Source organism: Nesoenas mayeri (genome assembly GCF_963082525.1).
Source record: "Nesoenas mayeri genome assembly, chromosome: Z".
NCBI classification, from domain to species: domain Eukaryota; kingdom Metazoa; phylum Chordata; class Aves; order Columbiformes; family Columbidae; genus Nesoenas; species Nesoenas mayeri.
In genome coordinates, this window is record NC_137542.1 from 57,347,344 (window position 1) to 57,368,904 (window position 21,561).

General features: G+C 36.3%; 1 protein-coding gene across 1 annotated transcript in view; it reads left to right on the forward strand.

Moving 5' to 3' along the window:
• Positions 1-590: 590 nt before the first annotated feature.
• CPLANE1 (ciliogenesis and planar polarity effector complex subunit 1) overlaps positions 591-21,561 on the forward strand; it is a gene marked incomplete at its 5' end in the record, with an annotated part of 53,592 nt that continues 32,621 nt past the window's right edge. The window contains 21 exons of the mRNA XM_080362950.1: positions 591-671; positions 1,447-1,582; positions 1,776-1,895; positions 2,746-2,972; positions 3,309-3,415; positions 4,225-4,381; positions 5,173-5,276; positions 5,431-5,613; positions 6,241-6,490; positions 7,553-7,705; positions 8,585-9,345; positions 10,702-10,886; positions 12,782-12,862; positions 13,659-13,823; positions 14,572-14,745; positions 16,533-16,761; positions 17,014-17,147; positions 18,718-18,935; positions 19,218-19,382; positions 20,453-20,591; positions 20,993-21,093. Of these exons, the coding sequence (XP_080219076.1) occupies positions 591-671; positions 1,447-1,582; positions 1,776-1,895; positions 2,746-2,972; positions 3,309-3,415; positions 4,225-4,381; positions 5,173-5,276; positions 5,431-5,613; positions 6,241-6,490; positions 7,553-7,705; positions 8,585-9,345; positions 10,702-10,886; positions 12,782-12,862; positions 13,659-13,823; positions 14,572-14,745; positions 16,533-16,761; positions 17,014-17,147; positions 18,718-18,935; positions 19,218-19,382; positions 20,453-20,591; positions 20,993-21,093 (3,870 nt within the window). The remainder of the gene's footprint in view (positions 672-1,446; positions 1,583-1,775; positions 1,896-2,745; positions 2,973-3,308; positions 3,416-4,224; positions 4,382-5,172; positions 5,277-5,430; positions 5,614-6,240; positions 6,491-7,552; positions 7,706-8,584; positions 9,346-10,701; positions 10,887-12,781; positions 12,863-13,658; positions 13,824-14,571; positions 14,746-16,532; positions 16,762-17,013; positions 17,148-18,717; positions 18,936-19,217; positions 19,383-20,452; positions 20,592-20,992; positions 21,094-21,561) is intronic.

Sequence of the window (21,561 nt, forward strand, 5' to 3'; positions counted from 1 at the left end):
TTCGGCGGCTGTGCCCAGTGCCCACCCCAGGCGTGGGGCATCGTAGCTGATACACTTCGGTGGCGGGCGGCGCCGCGGTCCGTCACCCCGCGGCCTGAGGCGGCTCCGAGGCGGCTCCGAGGCGGGAGCTCGTCCTCCCGCCGCCTCCCTCTGCCCGCGGGGAGCCCAGCTGGGGTTTGGCTTGCGTGTCTGACCGCTTGCTCTTAGGAGGCTGTGGTATGTTTTCCTCACCGTCTGCGTTCTTATTAGAGCTTTTAGCGAGGTGCTTGGGGGTCTTGGCTCCTCTCTCTCAACTCATTCAGGAACAAGCGTGTAATCTGCACGGCCGAACTGCAAATGGCCTCGAGCCACCTGAATGAAAGTAGTTGTTTTAGTTTGGGAGTATAGGTAAGCCTCGGTTGTGTTTGTGTTTACCAGGAAGCTGCTGTAGTTAGGAGTCTGTGTCTAGATTCTCATCTTCTACTCCCACACCGCAAAAATAAAAACCTCTTTTTGTTTTGTTTTGTTTTCTTTTTTCAGATTCTCTATTGATATGTGAAAAATCTACTAGTTACTTTTCTTTGTAATGGTTACCTAGAAGTGTAATAAGAATGGAGATTAAGCTAGATGTTCTTATCTCTACATGTATCAAGCAAAGAAAACCGTGGCCTCGCATCTCATGGATTGGACAGGTAACTGTAACGAACTTATATTTAAATAAAATTCTGCAAAAAGTAGTCTTTTATATAATACTTGCACTTCCATACACAGGGAGGGGGTAAGAAACATATTCCACTTAGGAGCTGTTGAAATCTTATTGAGTTGAGGCTGAAGAGCCAACATTTCTCAGATAAACAATGGGGAATCTTTTTTTGTTTTGGTTTTCTGTTTTTCCCAAAAGACTTTCCTCCTATATAAGGTTGTTGTTTAGGTGGTTCTGGTTTTTCATAACCTTTTTTACACTACATTGTTGGAAATGGTTAATTTTTTTTCCCATTCCATCCTACATTTGTTGAAAGACCTGCTTTCTTAAGCTTTTTTGATAAAATGAGGCTATTTCTTTTTTCTTCTAATATATGATTTGAGTTTAAGTAGGCAACTATTCAAGGCCAGTTTCTTCTATTGAAATCACTGGCAAAAATCTCCCTACATTAAACACTGCAAGATGAGATAGCTAGTTTCTGATTTGTTGTTGTCCATCATTTGCTGGCAGTTTTAACAATGATTGCAAGATTACTTTCATAGTTTGAAACTTGTGAAACATTAATCATAAATGTAGATTGATGGCAAGGTGTAAAGTACTGTAAAACAAATATATCAAAGAATGAACTTAATATGGTAATTGCAGTTGTAATATCATTACTATCAGTAGTATTATTGCCTAGCATATTTTCTCTGCATTATTTTGCAGACTTTCAAGCAAAATAATGTTTTAAAGAATGAAATGTTCCTTTTTTCTCTCAACAGGAAAAAGAGGCTGTTTTTCTTCTAGATGATAAACATATAAATGAAATTAACCTAGCATCAGGGAAAACAAAGAAGAAAATCCCTCAGCTGCGGTCATTGTTGAAAAGTGTAGTTGTTTTAACAACATCAAGAAATGGTTAAGTATAATAGCTTTTTTATTATAAACTCCTATTACTTTATTTGTAGTTGTAACAGTTCAGGGAGATAGAGTATCTAAAGGATCTGCCAGTTCACTGTCAGCCTTAGAACTGTGGCTAAGATGGAAACAAAGTAATTTTAAGTACTTCACAATAATATTCTTCAAAACATTTTCCCCCCAATGAACACAGGTGCTTGGTTGGCAGGAATTCTTAAAACAGGAGAGCTATTTCTTTGGAATAAAGATCAGGACTGCTTGAAAATTGTGCCAGCAACTGAAGAGTCTAGGAAAATAGTTGCAGCAGCACAAGGTAGGTTTTTTCAGTTAGTCTTTTGGAAAATGGAACAGAGCGAAAGTGGTTTCCTTTTTAAGTGTTATCACACATGTAAAAGCTATATTCACACCTTGTTTTGCATTCCTGTAATTTGTGTGCTAGCTAAACTTTGACACATGCCCTTTCCGTCACTTGAATGGAATAGTTTTTTCAATTTAGTAATCTCCTGTGAATGATAATTCATTTTAAAATACAGTAAATATTTTATTTTTTAATGGTTAGTTTTCACCTGTAGAAGAACATTCATTACTAGGTTATCAATACCTTAAAGCAGACATACATCTGATGTAAACCCTATGCGCATAATTTGAAGTTTATTCTGTAGGTAAGTTTTTATGACAAATGCTAACTGGAGAGAATAATGTAAAGGCACATATTTGCAAACCTAAATATAAAATATGGTCACATATTGAATAATCTCACTGATGCCAGGTTGTAAAGTGAAGTATTGTACAAGAAATTTTATCATTTCAGGGAAGATCTCTAGTGCATTTAGGAGCTGAAGGTAATAGTTATGCATTTATTAATCATTTTCATGAAAGATGGATTTCAAGAAAGACAATCTTGGTAAACAATTCCTAGTGGTTGAGTCTTGTGAGAAAGACAAGTCATTAAATGCATCAACATGGGAGTCTTATCTGACATTACTGCTGTGCAAGGTCTACTACCAGTGATGAAGGTGGAAATCAAAGATAGTTAAGGTGTCAGTCTGGATTTCTTGTGATAGAGGAGAAACCTCCTTTTTTCTTTTCTTTTTAAATCTAAATCTAACAGGGGAGCAGAAAATATTCTGCCACATTGTTCTGTTTGTTGGTTTTTTTCCCAGACTGTTTGATGAAATTGTACTTATATGTATCTGGAGATGGAAGAAAGGCACTATTAACTACTCCTACAGCATGTGTCTTATTGTGGGAGAGCACAGAACATGAAAGTACATCTTCTCATAAAAATTCTTCTGGGCGTTGGACACAAATTCTGCCTGATGAATCAGTCATGTTGCCTTCTATTGAAGAAAAAGAAATTGGAGTGCATGCTGCTTTCCTGCAAAATGAGGTAAAAAAAAAAAAAAAAAGCCCTAAGACAACCATTTAATCTCTTAAGTAAATTATAGCCCCAAAAACTACAGTGTATTTTGAGAGCACTGTCTGCTTCTTTGGTGTAGTGTGTAATTGTTCAGTTCATATTAGATTTAGTGATAGCATAAAAGCAACCACACTGGATCAGAGTGAAGTTTATCTAGCCCAGTAATATTCTTGCCAGTCTTTCTGTTTCTGAATGACAACATTGCTGTTCAATCTGAATTGTAATATTTATTGATTCAAGTATATAAATACTTAGAGTGAAAATTGTGTAACCAGGTTTTTGTGTTTATTTTGGTTTTGTCCACAGATACTGGGTGATTGCTGTTTGTGTTCTTTTGTGTTTTACTCTGGAGAATGTTTGGTGCTCACATTTTTGGTTCTTCAATGGCATGAAAATAGCTTTAAATATGTTAGGTAAGTTTAAAGATATTTGAAGCTACATTAGCTTAAGAGGAAGACTTTTATTACGAAGTGCCTTAGAGCTAGGATTCAGTTGAACACATTTACATTGATGTCCAAGTAGCCTATCAGTCCATATATGCATATATATTATCCATATATGGTATTTTTGAAGTATTATAATGTTGTTAATGTAACAGTATTTATGTATGTATTCCGTACTTCATTATTGAATTACGCCTAAATAAAACTGCGTGTATACATGTTTAGAATCTTTTTAGCATCATAGAATGGTTTGGGTAGAAAGGGATGTCTAAGCATCATCTAGTCCACCACCCCTGCCATGGGCAAGTAAACTTTCACTAGATAGGCTGCTGGAAGCCCAGTCCAGCCTGACTTTGAGCACTGCCAGGGATGGGGCATCCGTGATTTATTTATTCAGAGCAGCATACTGTTCACTTTTATTTTTGAATTCTGAGTATTCCTGTGTGGGATGATGTTACACTTTTTGAGGAAGCTGTTCCTGGCTAGAATGCAAGTGCCTTAATTACGTGACATGCATCTGTATTTGCCTATTCTATACATATTGCTGTAATCCCATAAAAATAATTCTCAGCACTCAGACATAGTGTTTAAAATTGTGTAAATAGAAAATATTTTTCATTGTAAAGTTTCTGAAGAAAAATAGGTTTTTTTTTTTAATTATTGTTCATGCTTTGTGTTTCTGTCTTGCATGTTTTTTTACTGTATATAAATCATCCCATTTAGTATAATTAAGTAACCTCTTGGTGATGATGTCTTTTTTCCTTTTTTTTTGTATTCAGTTCGTTGCCATACCAGATCCACTGGGTACAGCAGACTTGTTCTCTTGTTGATTTGGTTCCTCACTGTGTGTCTGTAAAGTCAAGAGGAGCTTTGTTATGTGCATTTGCCAGAGATGGACTTCTGCTTGCAGTAGCTATTAATCAAACTGATCCAATGGTATGAAGGATAGACAATATATTATTTAAGCTAATAGTTCCGTTTGAACAAAGTGGTAACAAGGATTTAGTAAGACACTTTTAGAAGTGATTTTTCAGCATTCTTATTGATACATGTGTTTATATCTACATTGATATCCATAGCTAATAGTGATTTTTAATAATAGTAAATTTTTGTCTGTAATTTTTTGAATGCTGTTATTCAGTTAAGAAATCCATGTAAGCTCCTCTGTTGCTTCTAATCTCCAAGAAGTACAATAATAAATTAATGTCAGTTACTGTATTGTATCTGCAAAGAGTCTGGATGATTCTCAGTCAGGCCTAAGCCTAATATGTATTGGAGGTTATGCTCCCACCTCATGATGTTTTTCCTTCTAACAACTCAGAGGCCAAATCTTAATGTAGTTTTTAATGTTAATGATGACAGAAATGTGAACGGGCTTATTTAGTGTGGGGTGATGCAATCCTTCAAAGCTTCAGCTGTTATTCACCAGCAAAACTGGAGAGGAGTGATCTGTTATTATTTTGAGGGTTTTAGAAAAAGTTATGTTAAAAATAATATTGAGTTATGTCGAGCATCTTTAATTATTTTTCAAATGTATAAATATGCATATAAATTAATGAATACTCTAAATAGCAATAAATGTTGAAGTGCAATGTCACTTTCATGTGTAATAACATTTCCAGTACATCAAATGTAATGCAGAAGTTGCTAATAGAAATTGTTTTTTATAATAATGGTTTTTTGATACAGACATGCATGTCTTCTTTACATTTACGTTTTCATTCTAGGCAACTCAGATTTTGTTTCTAAACACATTGAATTTTGTAACTGTTTTGGGTAGCCTTAAAGGTTGTAGTAGCAAGAATAGCACGGTCCCATCCAAGTTTATCAGGTCAGTAACTAACGTTGTTTCTGCTGCTCTTGTGGATTTGTTGGTTTTGTGTTGTGGTGGTTTTTTTATTGTTGCTGTTACTTATTTTGTTAACTGTCCTAATACTTTGATACAGCAATTTGACAGGATTTTTTTTTTTTCCCTGCCAATTTAGATCTTACTGGGTTGGCGACATGAGTTGGACTCCTGATAGCCTCTTCTTGGCTTGCATGTTAAAACGTGGATCTTTGATTTTATTGACATGTATGGGTGAATTGCTAACCTTGATTACTTCTGGCTGCTCTGTAGAATTTGGACCAGCAGAGTTTATTCCGTTCCATCCACTAATAACATGCAGGTAAAAGTGTTCGAAACTGTTTATACATTTCTGTCATATGATCATATCTTACTTTCTAACATATTTATTACAATTTTACATAAACTTAATCCTTCAAATTCACTCTTTAGCTTTTCATGTGTCTTCTCAATATCTTTCTCCTTCATAGTTCTCTTCTATTTCTTAAATGGGTTTGTCCTGATGAAAATTGGCATTGTAACAATGTAAGTATACATTAAGTGATTTGTTTTTTTAAAAAGTGTTTGAATTTAGTAGTAATTAAAAATAGCATACACAAAAGAGCTAGATAGGGAAGTGTGATATAGAAATTTAAATTCAAATTGTGAAACAATACATATGATACTTACTGATGAAATACTTAGAGAATACTAAAAGCTTTATTTATTTTTCTTTAAATTAAAAAAGTTGCAACTGCAGCAAAATATTGGCATCTTGCAGGCATAAATAGTGTTATCCAGATTGCTCATCTTGCAAAAATTTAGACACTTATTTAGTATTCTGAATGGACCTATTGGGACAGTAGTGTGAGTGGTATTAAATATATTCATAAGTTATTTTTCTGTCTCTCTTCTGTTTGTAATTATTATATATAGTTCCTTCTTATTTTTTGATGTATCTTTATTGTAGACAGCAGCACTATTTTTGTCAAGACTCTAGTCAGTCTCTGGGTTCTTCAGCTTCTGAAAATGACCTTATGAGACAGAGATTCTCTGTTGCTTCACATTCAAGATTACCCTACCTCATTGTCTCTGATGGATACATGATAACAGTGCTTAAATTTCATAACAACCTTTCACCATCAGGATTTATAAGAACCCTTTTGCTTGATTCAACCCAACGGCTTGAAAATATTCGTCAGAATTTGCTGAACTCCGAGGTAGGGTGATGAATTATTTTGTAGGCTTTAAGTAAAAAAATTCACGTGCATAAAAATGCATAATTTTTAAACTGAGTAGCTCAGTTTAGGTTCCTGTGACATTTGTATGAAGTCCTTTAAATTATGAAGTTTTAAAGATCGTGTTGATCTGGAAAACAATGAACACAGAGTTTTCTCTGAAATTTTATTCCTTTGATGTCTGGGTGACTTTTCAGTATAATGCAGTAAAAGGGACACTCTTAACTGCCACTATATATAGTTTTTCTGGAACTGTAAAAGAAATTGAGATTTTTGTATCTGTAGAGTTGGTTCAGAGCATTGACAGGTGTTACGCTACTCTGACCAGCTCATCATTTCAGAATAATGCAGAAAGGGTTCTGTAAAATGTCTCTGCTACTGTTTTAGGGCAGTCAGCAACAATTCCAGTGGTGCTGTGTGCATGTGTCTACTAAGTCCTTAGCTGAGGTGGTCAATTAAAGCTTTCTTAAAGAACTTTCATTTGTTCTCTTGACACTTCTAAATCAGGCTGAGTATGGGAGAAGGGAAACCTTTGAAGGAAGAGGTCCTGCAACTCTTGTCAACCACATAAGATACAATAGATACTACGTTCAAAGTTTTTGTGTTTGCTGATGGAATACAACTTCTCTTCCAATTCAGTTCATATTTTGCATTTTTGAAGAAGTGAGTTATGATGTTCATGCATAAGCTAGAAGAGTGGGCAAGGGTTTGAGGGTTTAAGGTGATATGTAGCTACTTACAGTGCAAGAAGGTTCTACATACTGGCAAACTTGTATGATCATTTCAGAGATCAAGAAAGCAGATTCATTCAGCATGAAGCAAAGTACTCTGGTGCTGAGAAAATTCTGCCTTCCTGAGCCATGGTCAAATGATACTTTATTTCAATGAAACATATGCCTGCTGACCTGTTTTCTCTTTCTCTCTGAGACTTAAAAACTGAAGCTTTTTACAGAAGGGACCAAGTTCCTTGTTTTGTTTAGAAAATGCCTAGTTTGATCTTGCTAGAGACAAATATATGTTTTATGTTATTATTATTTCTTTTAGTCTAAAGGGAGACCTTTGGGTGTACGATCACTCTTGTCTTTAAAAGCTAGTCTTTTAAATCATGCTCAAAACCAAAGTTCCGGCTTTTCCACCATTCCGAAATTCCTAGAAGAGGACACAACAGAAATGAATGAGAAGACCACGGATTTACTGGTACTTAATAACATATTTCCACTTATAATTATGCAAATTATTTTATTGTAAGGTATTCTGAACATAATGATTTATTTTTATTTCTTTTCAATTTCTTACATATATTTAAAGTAATTCAATACTTGCTAAATTCTCATTTTCTTTATAGGTGTGAGGAATGTGGTTACTTTTCTCATCTGATACTTGATTTTTATTTTCAAACATCTTATTTCTTTCAGCAGTACATAAGCTTGCTGAAAAATGTGTACTAATGTACAGATACATCAGTTCATTGTAGTTTAATGCTTCAGCTTCACTTTATAATAAAATGTCAAATTACACTACCAGGGCTGTAAAGTATATTAATAAGAAGTACAATATTATTATCCTTAGTAAATAAGATATTTAGTCTCAGTTTTAGAGGATCCTTCTCTCAGTTCTGAAATTTGTATCTCTCCTTTGGCTCTGTGATCGAAGTTACTGTGTAGCCTTTCCCAACTCCATTTAATGCGTTTGTTCTTTGAAGTTTTGGGGCTTTTGTTGAATGGCTTTTATATATTACAGGTATTTGGCAGAAACTCTTCCTCATACTCTTGGCATAATAGAGAGCAGGATTTTACTTTGTGGTAGATAAATTGCTGATGTGTTTTACAGTGTAACTTTTTTTGCTATTAGGTAATTTAATTTTATCTGCACCACTACTCCAAACAGCCACATTTATTTTGAGATCTAGATAAAACTGCTGTGAATTAAACTTACTAGCAATTAGGCAAGTTAATTAAGTATGAAGATTTTATTTGTGAGACTGAATAAACAGTGATTCCTTGCAGGTTATGTTCTCTCTCGATAGACTTGAATTAAACCGTTGATTTTTTTTTTGGTTTTTTTTGTCTGATTTAGGATTATGAAGAAGATTCAGATGATGAAAAGCAGTTTTTCACTAGCCCTTCCAGCTCCTGTAGCCAAAGAATCCATTCATTTGTTGGTAAAGCTGATCAAGGCCACTTAGAATTTGCGTCAATGTTTGATACTATTCATGCAAAAGAAAATAAGAAAGAGAAAGATAAATTATCAGTGGAACTGTATTCCATTCAGAAAAACCTCCTTGGTGCATGGCACATAGGGATTTCAAAAAATATGGAAGAGAGAGATAAACTGCTGAATTACACAGTGAACTGCATTATCCATTTTTTCAACATTCTTCGGTTTGTGAAATGTTCTTCGCTTAGCCATGATACATCTTTAAACAAGCCTGTGAAGAATAGTCACTGGATGCATTATGTCCTAAAATATTTTCAGCAGTGTTTAACTGTCCTGTCCTGGCATTCAAGAGCCAGTCTGACTGGGCACGTGGCAAAGCTGACATTACAAACTTTAAAACTGATGCTTACACAGCAACAAGATCAGTCATTCTCAAAAAACCTTTTGGCATGCTTCTGTCTTCTGAAAATGGTTTCTCACGCTCTGAGTAGCATGTGCATACTACAGTATGAGAATTCTTTTGCATCTTCTCATGTTAATAGTCTCATGGAACTTGACTCCCTCACTGTGCCTGTTTTCCTAGTTCTTGATGAGAATACCACTCAGCAACTCAGCTCACTGAAATCTCTGCTTACAGAGCCTCCTCGAGCAGTAAACCATGATGCAAGAACAGAAAAAAGGTATGAATTATCTGTGCATGGTAGAAAATAAAATTAAGGGTGGCCAGGTGATCAGGCTTAGTCAGCAACTAGGACAACAAAACTGGTGAAGTGTCTGGAGCACAAATGTTATGAGAAGTGGCTGAGGGACCTGGGCTGTTTAACCTGGAGAAAATGAGGCTGAGGGGAGACCTTATCATTGTCTACAACTAGCTGAAAGGAGATTGTAGCATGGAGGGTGTTGGTCTCTTCTGCCACGTAACAAGATGAGATAAAATGGCCTCAAATTGCGCCAGGGGAGATTTAGATTGGATATTAGGAAAAATTTATTTACGGAAAGGTTGTAAAGCATTGGAACAGGCTGCCCAGTGAAGTGGTTGAATCACCATCTCTGGAGGTGTTTAAAAGCCCTGTAGGGACATGGTGGTGGACTTAGCAGTGTTAGGTTAACGGTTGGACTCAATGATCATAAAGGTCCTTTCCAACCTGAATGATTCTATGATTCTTTATGTTGGAACAACAATTTTATTTTTCAGCTATATGGTAATTACAACAAGCTTTTGATTATTTTTCTCTGTCATACTTTGTGGACAAGGGTGATAATCTATTACAGTATGCAGATGAGGGCTGAGACGTGTAGATAAATGTAGTTCAATTATGGTAACTGAACTGATTACTGCCAATCAGTTCAGAGATTATTGATGGCTTAAAAGCTCAAACCAGGTCTAGTAGGGCAGTATCAATTCAGGTATTGCAGATTAAGCAGCTTTTACTGCCTATTGCCTGTTCTGCTCCTTCCCATGCAGAAGTTTCAAACATGATGGAGCCAAGAGGCTGCTCTTATGTGATATATCTGCAGTGTCAGTTTAGTTAGCAAAGCCTGCACTTGATTATGGATGTGGTGTCCTGGAGCAGCAAGAGAAACATCAGTGTGTGGAAACCATGAGAGCTATTTCTTCTTTGAAGATATACACATAAACTTGAAAGAAGCTTAAATTGATACGTTATCCAACTATTAGAAAGGTAGAATAATAGAATCATTTTGGTTGAAAGAGACTCTCAAGATCATCAAGTCCAACCATAACCTGGCTCTGGCACTAAACCATATAACTAGGTTATTTTATTTCCATGTTGTTTGGATAACAAGGATGCATTTGTGTGCTCTAATGGTTCCAGATTCAGAAGAATCAATGATTGTTGGTCAAAAAAAAGGCAAAAAGTGTTTCATTTTTTCCCTTATTGAAGTCAGAAAAGTTGTTTACGTAGAATATAATTTAGTTTTCAGATATAGAATACAAAATACAATAAAACAAAAAATCAATGTAAGTAACTTCGTTAACTTTTGATTATTTCCATAATATACTTCTTGAATTACAGGTTGATGGTACTGTGGCAATTATTGTATAAGAAAGTGGTTTGGTATCAGATGCTGCTGAACAGGAAAGTGAACAAGAATGCAGAAGAAGAGTCTGTTGTCTCGTCTCTTATAAGTCATATACAAGCAACCCTCCAGTCTTCAGGAGTGACCTTAGAACAACATTTGAAGATTAACTCTATATCTGGTTAGTACTTTGGAAAGAAGTACAAATGTTAGGTAGCTGCATGGTTAACTGAGTACTAGGGAAATTATGTCCAACTTTAATAACAATCAATAACTAACCACCAGATTTTTAAAAAGTTGATAGTGGGACTTTTCTTAAAACTCGGATCACAACTCTCTCAAATATTTCATGTCCCAGTACCCCTGTAGATTGTATTGTAATATTTAGAGCTTGTTGAGCCAAGTAAAAAGACTATGTTGACTTCAGTTTGCTTTTCCTAGAGAATCTGAACACAGGATCTGAATTTTGTTCTCATTTGTACTGTGTTATTTCATCTGAAGTAGCTGGGCATCACAAGCTTTCTCTTACTGGATTTCTGTGTAGGAATCCTGTTCACTCCATCTGCTCAGTGGGCATGAGCATGTCATGTACATTAATGTAGTCAGCCTCAACTAAGGATCTAATTTAGTGTAGTCTAATGTAATGGACTTAGTCTAGCATGTTTAGTTTTCAAACAGTATATATTTGTTCCTAATTTCCTCCACATCACTGTCGTGTGCTCAGTGTTCGTTTCCCCTTCCACAATAACAGGTTCATCTTCCTACACGTCTCCCACCACAATTCTGATTTCTTTCCATGTTCTTGATCTCTCTCCCTTAAATGGTAATAATTCTAGCTTCTCTTCCTACGTCACTCCATACCATACATTAGCTCTTTCATGTCTCTTTCACTATCCTAACAATATGTGTGATTTCCTGTCCTTCCTTTTCACCCATTCCTTATGTTCTTTATTTACATTCAGTTTGCCAAATAGCTACGGCACAGTTTATGGAAGAGTTAGAGTAACATATATGCTGATGGGGCAGCCAGTACCTGAACTGGCTAGCTGCTGATGAGCAGGATAAAAAGGCAAATCTGTCTTTGTCTTTTCTTCTATGGTAGCACTATTTTGATGTTTGTTTTTTTTCCCACATTCTCCTTTGCCAAGGAGCTGTGCCCTTTTACAGTTCCCTTTTTGTAAAAGTATTTAGGAATTGACCAATGGATTAAAAACTGGAATGGGAATAGAAGTGGAGAAGTGACATTTAGAGAGATGAAATGTATAACAGTGCATACACCTGTTGTTTGAAAGTGCTTCTACATTGAAAAATAAAAGTTCAACTTGATAAATAATTTTACAACTACTTTCTACAATGAAAAAACATCTTGTACTCCATAGGAAATATGAAAATACATAAGAGAAAATTATTTTCCCCATTAATAAAACATTGCGTGTTTTAAATACTGAAATTTCCAACTATAGCTAACATTTATAACCTTATGTAATCTAAAAAAAATCACACAGAATCACAGAATGTTAGGGATTGGAAGGGACCTCAAAAGATCATCTAGTCCAATCCCCCTGCCAGAGCAGGAACACTTAGATGAGGCTACACAGGAAGGTGTCCAGGCGGGTTTTGAATGTCTCCAGAGTAGGAGACTCCACAATCTCTCTGGGCAGCCTGTTCCAGTGCTCTGTTACCCTCACTGAGAAGAAGTTTCTTCTCAAATTTAAGTGGAACTTCTTGTGTTCTAGTCTGAACCCACTGCCCCTTGTCCTACCGTTGGTTGTCACCGAGAAGAGCCTGGCTTCATCCTTGTGGCACTCACCCTTAATATATTTGTAAGCCTTAATAAGGTCATCCCTAATTTCATTTAATTGTGATTTGGGAATTAAAATGACGAGGAGGGCTAATCAGTCATCTTCTCTCAGATGCTGAAAAGTTAGATTTAGCTCCAAGAACAGGAGTCTGGATAGTCATGTATTTTACTCAGCTTTTTATAAATTTGTAATACTGAATTAAGTGCATGTGTGTTTGCCCATGTGAAATTAATTATGCAGAGCTTTTAATTTGCTATAAATGTGACTTTTGTAGGTGAGGAGAAGTTCCTTTTAGGCTCGTACAGAGAATCTCTGGATATTTGGAAAAGATGTCTTTGTGAGACAAAGGCAAAAGGTAAGGAATAAAATATTTTTGGGGGGTGGAGGAGATAAGTTATAGAATCACTTGATATAGTTATTTCTGACTCTCTGTTTACCCTTCAAAACAAGGGGACAAGACAGATAAAGGATGCATATTTGAAATTAAGCTGGGATATGAGTTTAGACCAGTCAGAACTTTTAATGTCAGAGTTTTCTTGTGATTATGAAGTACTTGATACAGAAAATCTCTAGGTATATTTCTGAGCATGGAAGAGACAAGAAAAAAAAGGTGAACAAAAGATCAATTCCTCTAGTAGCTGTAAAATAAAAATACTTAGTGTTTGGGGAGTAATAAAACAAAGTAATTTGTGGCAAGAGTTTATTTAGTAGTTTATTTGAAATAGCTATTCCAGGGCTTCTTCCCAGGCATCATGAGAAAAACTTCGTGCTGGTTATTATGATGAGGAATACCTCATGCAGAAAGAATTCAGGATGTTGGAAGCTTGGTGAATGCATAAGCAATTTTTTTGTGCTTAGGCATCCCTTCTTCAAAGGTTAGGCTCCCTAAAGCTCTCCTGTCTTTATCTGTGCCTTAACAATTACACACAGTATTGTTTTGAAAACTACCAGATCTCTGAAGTAAAACTGCTGTGAATGAGCATTAACTCACTAGTAACTTAGAGGCTGCTGCTGAGTTCTACTTCTCAGAGTATATGTTGATGTATATGTGTTTCTGAAGAGTAAGGAACTAGTGCTTTCAAACCTGTTATGTCTGGTTTTGTGTTTAGTTTCCAAGTAGACTTCTGCCCTGTTTTTGTCTTCTAATGCAGGAGGAAAAAGGACATGTTTTCTTCAGACTAGATATTACCTTGCAATATTATTTTGCCACCTGTATCAATATAACTTGTGTGAGGCTCAGGGACTCTGTGATCATCTGGTAGAAGAGATTCTAAGGCGATCGAAGCTCTCAATGAGTCAGATGGAAAAATTTTCTGGTATGTTTATATTACATAAAAGTGTGATAAGGTATGTTGGTACTGTTTGATTAATGTAGTATCTCATTATTGTGCCATCATATACATGCTTGACAGTATACTTTTTATGTTGCACTGAGGTCTGTTTTCAGGGACTTCAAAGATCTTTTTCTGATCCTCAGATGTTCTTTTAGCTCCATTTGTTGCAGAAGAGTTTAGACAGCTTTCATTGTATAATCAATAGTGAAAGCATGGCCTGTCAAATATTCTTGAACTCAAATCTGCTCAAGGAAAGACTTTGGATCAGAAAAATAAGGGGGAAATTGTATCATTTCAATTTATATTGATGTAACCTTTTTTTATGGTACAACATGGTAAAATAGTTGATTCTAGATTGGTCACCAGTCCTAAATTGACAGTGGGATTTTTTTTTTTCAAATGCCTGTAACTTTTCTCATAAGTTGGAGTAAGAAATCTGAATTTCCAAATTTAAGCAGGTTTTTTTGATCCAGTGCTGATCTGAATTTAGATACTAGGGGTCCATTTCTAGTAGTATAAAAGTAGTATTAAAGTATTTTTTTATTAATATAGTGTGTAATTAGTGTAAAAGGTTAAGCTCTGTAAGTACTGAAAGCTTGTCAAGAAATTTAGTAATACTATACCTTGGTTGTTTTAAAAGAAGTTTTGTAAGCTGTGATTAAACAATGTTAGCATTCAAATTTAAAATATTTTTTCTCATAATGTTTTGATTTGATACCTGCTTTTTTAGGTACCAAGTATTTTCAGCATGAATTATGGATGGTAACAGATGTTTATACTGAAACAGCTATGGCTGTGATTCGATCCATGGCACGATTCATGGCCGCTTATTTCACAAATCAGCTGCTATATATCTTTCCCCCACACAACGTTGACATCCTGCATCCACTTCACATCAAACAAGGTATTTTCTCTAAAAGCAGTTTAATTTGCTGTGCTTAATTTTTCTCTTTATACAAAAGATATAAAGCTGCTAGAGAGTGTCCAGAAGAGAGCTACAAAGTTGGTGAAAGGCTTGGAGAGGAAGCTGTGTGAGGAGTGGCTAAAGTCACTTGGTTTGTTCAGCCTGGAGAAGAGGAGACTGAGGGGAGACCTCATGGCAGCTACAGCTTCCTCACAAGGGGAGGAGAGGCAGACGCTGATCTCTTCTCTTTAGCGACCAAAGACAGATCCCGAGGGAATGGCAGGAAGATGTGCCAGGGGAGGCTTAGGTTAGACATTAGGAAAAGGTTCTTCCCCTAGAGGGTGGTGGAGCACTGGAACAGGCTCCCCAGGGAGGTGTCACAGCTCCAAGCCTGACAGTGTTCAAGGAGAGACTTGACAACATCCTCACACACGTGGTGTGAACTGTGGGGTTGTCGCATGCAGGAACAAGAGTTGGAGTCGATGCTTGTGAGTCCTTTCCAACTGAGGACATTCTGTGATTCTGTGATTCTGTTCACATGTACATCAGTGCTGTCTGTTATGCATTAATTTAGTGATTTATAGTTTCAGCACCAGTAACTGTAAATTAAAAATAACTTAGTTTTTCCAGGTGTTTTTGTAGAGGGACTTGTCTGTCTATCCGTAGGATTATTGCTTTGCATCTCTTGATTACTGAAAATTTTTTTGGTACTTTAAGTTAGTAGTTTGATATATGCAATTGAATTATGTCATCTGTGGAACAGAATAATAGAATCATTTAGGTTGGAAAAGACCTTTAAGATCATTGAGTCCAGATGTTAACATAACACTGCCAAGTCCACCTCTAAAACATGTCCCTAAGAACCTAATCTACATGTCTCTTAAACACCTGCAGGGATGGTGACTCCACCACTTCCCTGGGCAGCCTGTTCCAATGCCTGACAACTCCTTTCATGAAGATATTTTTCCTAATATCCAGTCTGAACCTTCCCTGTTACAACCTGAGGTCATTTCCTCTTGTCCTGTCACTTGCTACTTGGGAGAAGAGACCAACACCCTCCATGCTACAACCTCTTTTCAGGTAGTTGTAGACAGGGATAAGGTCTCCCCTCAGCCTCCGTTTCTCCAGGCTGAAAAGCGCCAAGTTCCCTCAGCTGCTCCTCATCAGACTTGTGCTCCAGGCCCCTTCACCAGCTTCATTGCCCTTCTCTGAACTCTCTCCAGCACCTCAATGTCTTTCTTGTAGTGAGGGGCCCAAAACTGAACGCAGCAGATACTAAGCTTGAGAAGAGATACTAAACTTGTCTTCCATTTGTTTTGATACACTCTCTTAAAATAATGCACTGAGAACAGTGCATTTTCTTGAAAATGCACTATAACTTTCTGTCTTCTGCAATAAGCAGCACAGTGAGTACAAACAGCATGCGTACACCGGGCAGACTCTCAGAATTTCCATTTCTCTCATGTGTGCTCTCTGGAATATCCCAAGCATATGTAGCATACTTCAAATGTTCCATCAGTATGATAAATATTTAAAGCTAGAATAACCCACAAGTTTTGCACATAATTGCAAACTAAGCATAATAATAGCCTTCTCTGACCTCACTGTTATATCAAGAGCATGAGCTGCATCTTCCTGCTACAGACAAACACCATAGTGTGTCTCTAATAAAGAGCAGTTGTACACTGAAAAGAATCCAAAAGTCATGTGAACATATGAATTCTAGGTTATTCATCTGATAGCATGCAGTTTTATTTGAACTTCAAAATGTGTTTTTTGTGTCACAGACTTATCTCCTCGTATCATTCCACTGCAACACTGCTTCATTACCAAAGCTGTCAGGGACCAGAACCTTTCATCTGTGTGGACAGCTGAATATGCTCTTGATTTGTTCTTTGTTGGTGGACTCATTCCAGAGGCTGTGTGGTTAACACGCAGACTTGGGGACTGGAAACTGTCTGTTTCGATTGGTGTAGCCTACCAGCTGTATTGTCAGAACTCTGTTGAATTCTCAAGGTAAATTTGAGCTTAAAATTAGTATTCTGTGTTTTGTTATTGATTTTTTTTTTTTTTTTTTGCATGAAGCTTATTGTAACAAGGCATATTCTTTGGCTCAAAAACTCATATTCTCAGACTTCTAGTATAGGTGTAGGACCTAACATGTTAAGATGACGGGTTTTGTCTTACCTATTAATTTAACAGACCTTCAATAAATTATCTGTGGATTTTACTTTTTTATTAATGATCAGTTTCTTGTTATACCTTCAGACTGAAAAACAGAGAGTATCACCTGCCATTAAGCTTATCACCAATGCAGACCTTTCAGGAAAAGTTACAATCTTTGTTAGGACAGCCAGTTACTCCTGAAACATCCGGATGTATTAAATACAAGCAGTTTACAGGTACATAAAGTTATAAATAATTGTGTTTATTTCTCATGTTATTTCACTGCATATCTAGTTTTATATGATATCTTTAAAATAAACAACTACCTGGTCTTCTCCAATGTGTGTGTTAGTGTTATAGTGCATTTAAATACTTAAATTTTATAGGGATTTGGGTTTTGGCTTTGATCATTCTAAAAATGAACTGTATAACCAATCTTGTTTTCTTCATGCCTATCAGCTTAAACCTTGTTTGACTATATTTGTTGATTAACTTCAGTTTGGAAGACAAATGAAGCTTCATTAAAACAACAAAAAAAATGCCCTGAGGCAAATGTGAATGTATGAACAGCATGGAAAGTATCATCCTACTTAAAATTAGTTACATGATGGTGTTTAATTTTTGCCTTTGCTTTCTGTTGGAAGGAGTCGATATTTTATTGCCTGACAGCTTCATGGCCCCAGGTCCAACAGCTAGCTAAGAATGTGTTCCCAGTAGGCACATACACAAACACACATACACAATACCTATATACAACTGGCCACACAGATCAACAGCTGCAGACATGTTCAGTGCTCACACAAACAGCACCAACAATCCTGTCCTGTTTCCCTCTCTTGCTAGTCAGGATGAAGATCTGCGTGTACATACCTATGTGTACGATGTGGATCCCTCCAGCAGCTGGGCTTAGACACAGTAGCAGAGTCTCACAAGTTTCTGGCATCTGTGTATATGAGCCCCCAAAGCCCCAGCCCCACTCAGTTTTCTAGTACAGACCCACTCACAGGTACCCTCTTCCCCCACACACACACACTCTTAACCCCCCATCAGCCTGTCCTTGTTTACATTTTGCAGAAACCTTAATAGCAGAATCTCTATCTATTGTTTTTGTTTGGAAACCACATTTCAAGTTTCTTCAGCAGGTGGATTTTAATTGATCTTTATCTAAACAGTATCACAAACTCTGTGTAGATTCTTCTTTTGCACTTATTTCCAAGGATTTTATTTCAAACAGACACACATATACATGCTGTACATAACAATCTCTAAGCATGATAGGTAGTGAAAAGATTTGGCAGCACATATTTGATGTAGTAGGAGGAGTATAAATGGAAGTAGAGCAGTGTAATATTATAGCAATTTCAGAAGCCAGTTAATGATGCATGTTAAAGGTCCTGCTGCTTCTAGGAGATGAAGAAAAAAAGCAATAATATGTAAAAGAGATCATACAAATGCATTTCCCTTTCCTTGATCATCGTGCTCACTGATTAAAGAGTTGTTACAGTATTTATTAATAGTATTCCTTGTTTATTCCTGCTTGCTGAGAATGTTTCACCAGAATTTTATGCTAAGCAAGTGCATGGCTGAAAAGATCAGTTTTCTATCTAGAAAGGCAATAGATTCCACCTTAATGTGGCAAAAACTAAAATTAATAATTGAATACTGTTTTCAAATGTGAGAGATCTTATCTTAAAGCAAGTAGATGCAGTGTGCATGTTGTAATAGATGAATGCAAATTCTGAGAATGAAGGCCATGTATTATATGAGTCCATCAATTTATTGGTTTCTGTGCTTAATATTTTATAGATCCCATTGAGGAGGAGGATGCAAATGCTCTTTATAGTTCCATACAAGAACTACTGAAAGCAGCTGTTATGGCAGATGCTGATATTCTCTCAGAGCCATTTCAACTTCTGATGGATTCTGCCAAGGATCTTAGCAGAAAATTGTATGGTTTAGTTCCAGATAGGCTTTATCTTCCAGCACCACCATTATATTGTCCTCAGCCAGCATCTCTGAGTGAAGTAAGCATGCATGATAGAACTTTACTGGGTCTTAGTTTGAATGTATTTATGAAATAATCATGATCTTTGTTCTGGTTCCTTTCAGCTAATTTTTCAGTCTTTTTTTTCCATGTCCATTCGTTTACTTAAGTAGCATAGCGTGTTTTTTCCATAAAGGACCTCCGATCTAAAAGAGGGGAATATTCTTAAAAGCAGAAACAACATATAGGTCAGCTTCCTTATTGTATATGTCCTTTCTAATTTGTTTTGTTTAGTTTTTATTGAAATTTACATTTTTTTCAGGAAGACTGCAATGACATTCTTTTAAAAATGGAGAGAGAAAGTCGTCAGAAAGTGTCAGGAGTTCTTCAGCGAATTATCTTGCTCTTCCGAGCCGCTCAATGTTCCTGCCCAGCAGCACAGTGGTATACTCAACAACTGAAGTGGGCAAGAAAAGTTATGCAAAAAGTAAGCATTTAACTTGAGATATTTTGTTACATTTTTGTAACTCATCCATCATAAATATTACTGACAAGCTTGCAATGGCATTGCAGAAGGATTCAGTCTCATCTGGACTTTGATGTCACGTTTGTTAAATGCCATCTTCTAGTTTCTGTACTCCATGTTCAGTTCATTTAGGAAACCAGAACTTAAAGATGTAGAGTATCTGCTTCATCAAGTGTCTCCTTCTACATGTCTTTCTGTACCCACTTGGTAATGCACAAACTCCTTTCTCTCTCCATTTGAAAGAAACAAGCTGATTTTAATTGGGAGTTACAGCTGCTAGCTGGAAGTGTGTTCCAGATCACTTAGAGCTGAATTAATAACAGAGAATGTGATGCTCACTCCAGGTAAAGTGTTCATCTTAGCACACAGAGCATATGACTTACAAGATCTCATTCTACTCGGAACATATTGATTAAAATATTTTCTGTAAACTCAGGCTTTTCTTATGTCATTGTTACACATCCACATAAAGGAAGTTGACTTGCTACAGAAGGAAGTGTGTGTGGCTGTCTGCCTTCCTTCAGCCCGCCTGCACCAGCATTCATGAAGTGATCCAGATCAGGAGCTGGTCTGACTGACAAGTATTTCATTCTGTGTGCTCATTGCATGGTCACCTGCTTATTGCTGGCACAGGAAGTGATCAGAAGTATTATACCAGCTGAAATAGGAGGGAAAACTAGTCTGCCTTGGTTGACAGAAGTGTGGACTCTATTGGCTTAAACTGGTTTCTCAGTTGGGATCTTAGTTCTTCTTATACTTTGTTGCTCATGTGTATCATGGTAATCATGAGTACCATGCAAACAGAAATATTTTTTTACCGTAGCTCGTACTAAACATATTCCTTTCAATGAATATTCAGGATACTGATTTGAAGAAAATGGAAGGCAATCTTAGGGGAATTTTCCTAATCTTGGCAGTATTCTGATAATAACTGACAGGCTATACATTTAGTTGTGATGCATACAAAACTTTAACTGATTTTTATTTCCCTTTTGATTGTTTATTTATTTCTTTATTTTTACTATACATAGATTCGAATGAAAGTCTCTCTTCCTTCACTTAGTCCATTTCCAGAGACTTTGCTTCGTTACTCCAATTTCCGCACCGTGTTCCATAGATCTACATCTTCTGGAGACCATCAGTTTGATGATATTACCTGCAAAATTTTAGGTTCGTATGTGATAAAAAATAACAACCTAGGGCTGGAAAAAAGAACACAAGTGAGAATCCACAGATTCAAAGAAACTCTTCTAAACTTGCAATAGTATACTGCAATGTTTGCAGAAACACATTCACCTTCCAGCTTTTATTACCGAAACTCTTAGTCTGAAGGTTGTAGTTCTGAATTGATGTGTGTATTATAGATCTGACAGGTGTGAAAGAACATGAACCCTAAGTGGAACTAAAGAACTCTAGTTGCAGAGAGCTATTGAAAATTCAAGAATGGGTAATTTGTTTTCTTTAACTACAGTTAAGACAATTTTAATGCCCTTCTTCTAGCTAAAAATCTCAAGCTGTTTTATTTCATTTCTGTAGATAGAATCTCACCACATTGCATATTTGTGTCATAGGTTGGTTCAGAGAGCTATGTGCATTGTGTTGGATGTTTCATGTTCGTGAAAGATTATCTTACAGCTGTAGGCAATACCAAACTGCAAGGGAAAACATTAAGGTAATTATACTACTAATATAATAAAGATACATTTTAATTGCATAACGCTATAAGAATAATTCTAAAGATCTATTGTATATTTCTGTGAGAACTTTTCTTTGCTTAATAGGACAAAATTAGCACAGTGCTATAATGTGTTGTATGTATTTGATGCTACAGAATAGTGCTGTCCATGTGAACTACTTTGTTCTAACAGTATTTCTGTTGGGCTCTTGCGTGGTATTTCACTCAGATAATTGAAGAGGTACTGCCAGAAAAGCAGCAGTTTCTTCACGTGTTGTCTACATAAGTATTTACTTCCTTTTTTTTTTTTTCTCAGTAGATAAGGTATTTTGGGTGTTTCCTGACCAATGTATATTTAACACACCAAAATATGGAGGTTTTGTGCATTAGAAATACATGGTTTTCAAAAAGAAGAATGCAAAATATGAAAATTTAATCACATTTTATCTACTTATGCCCTCATCA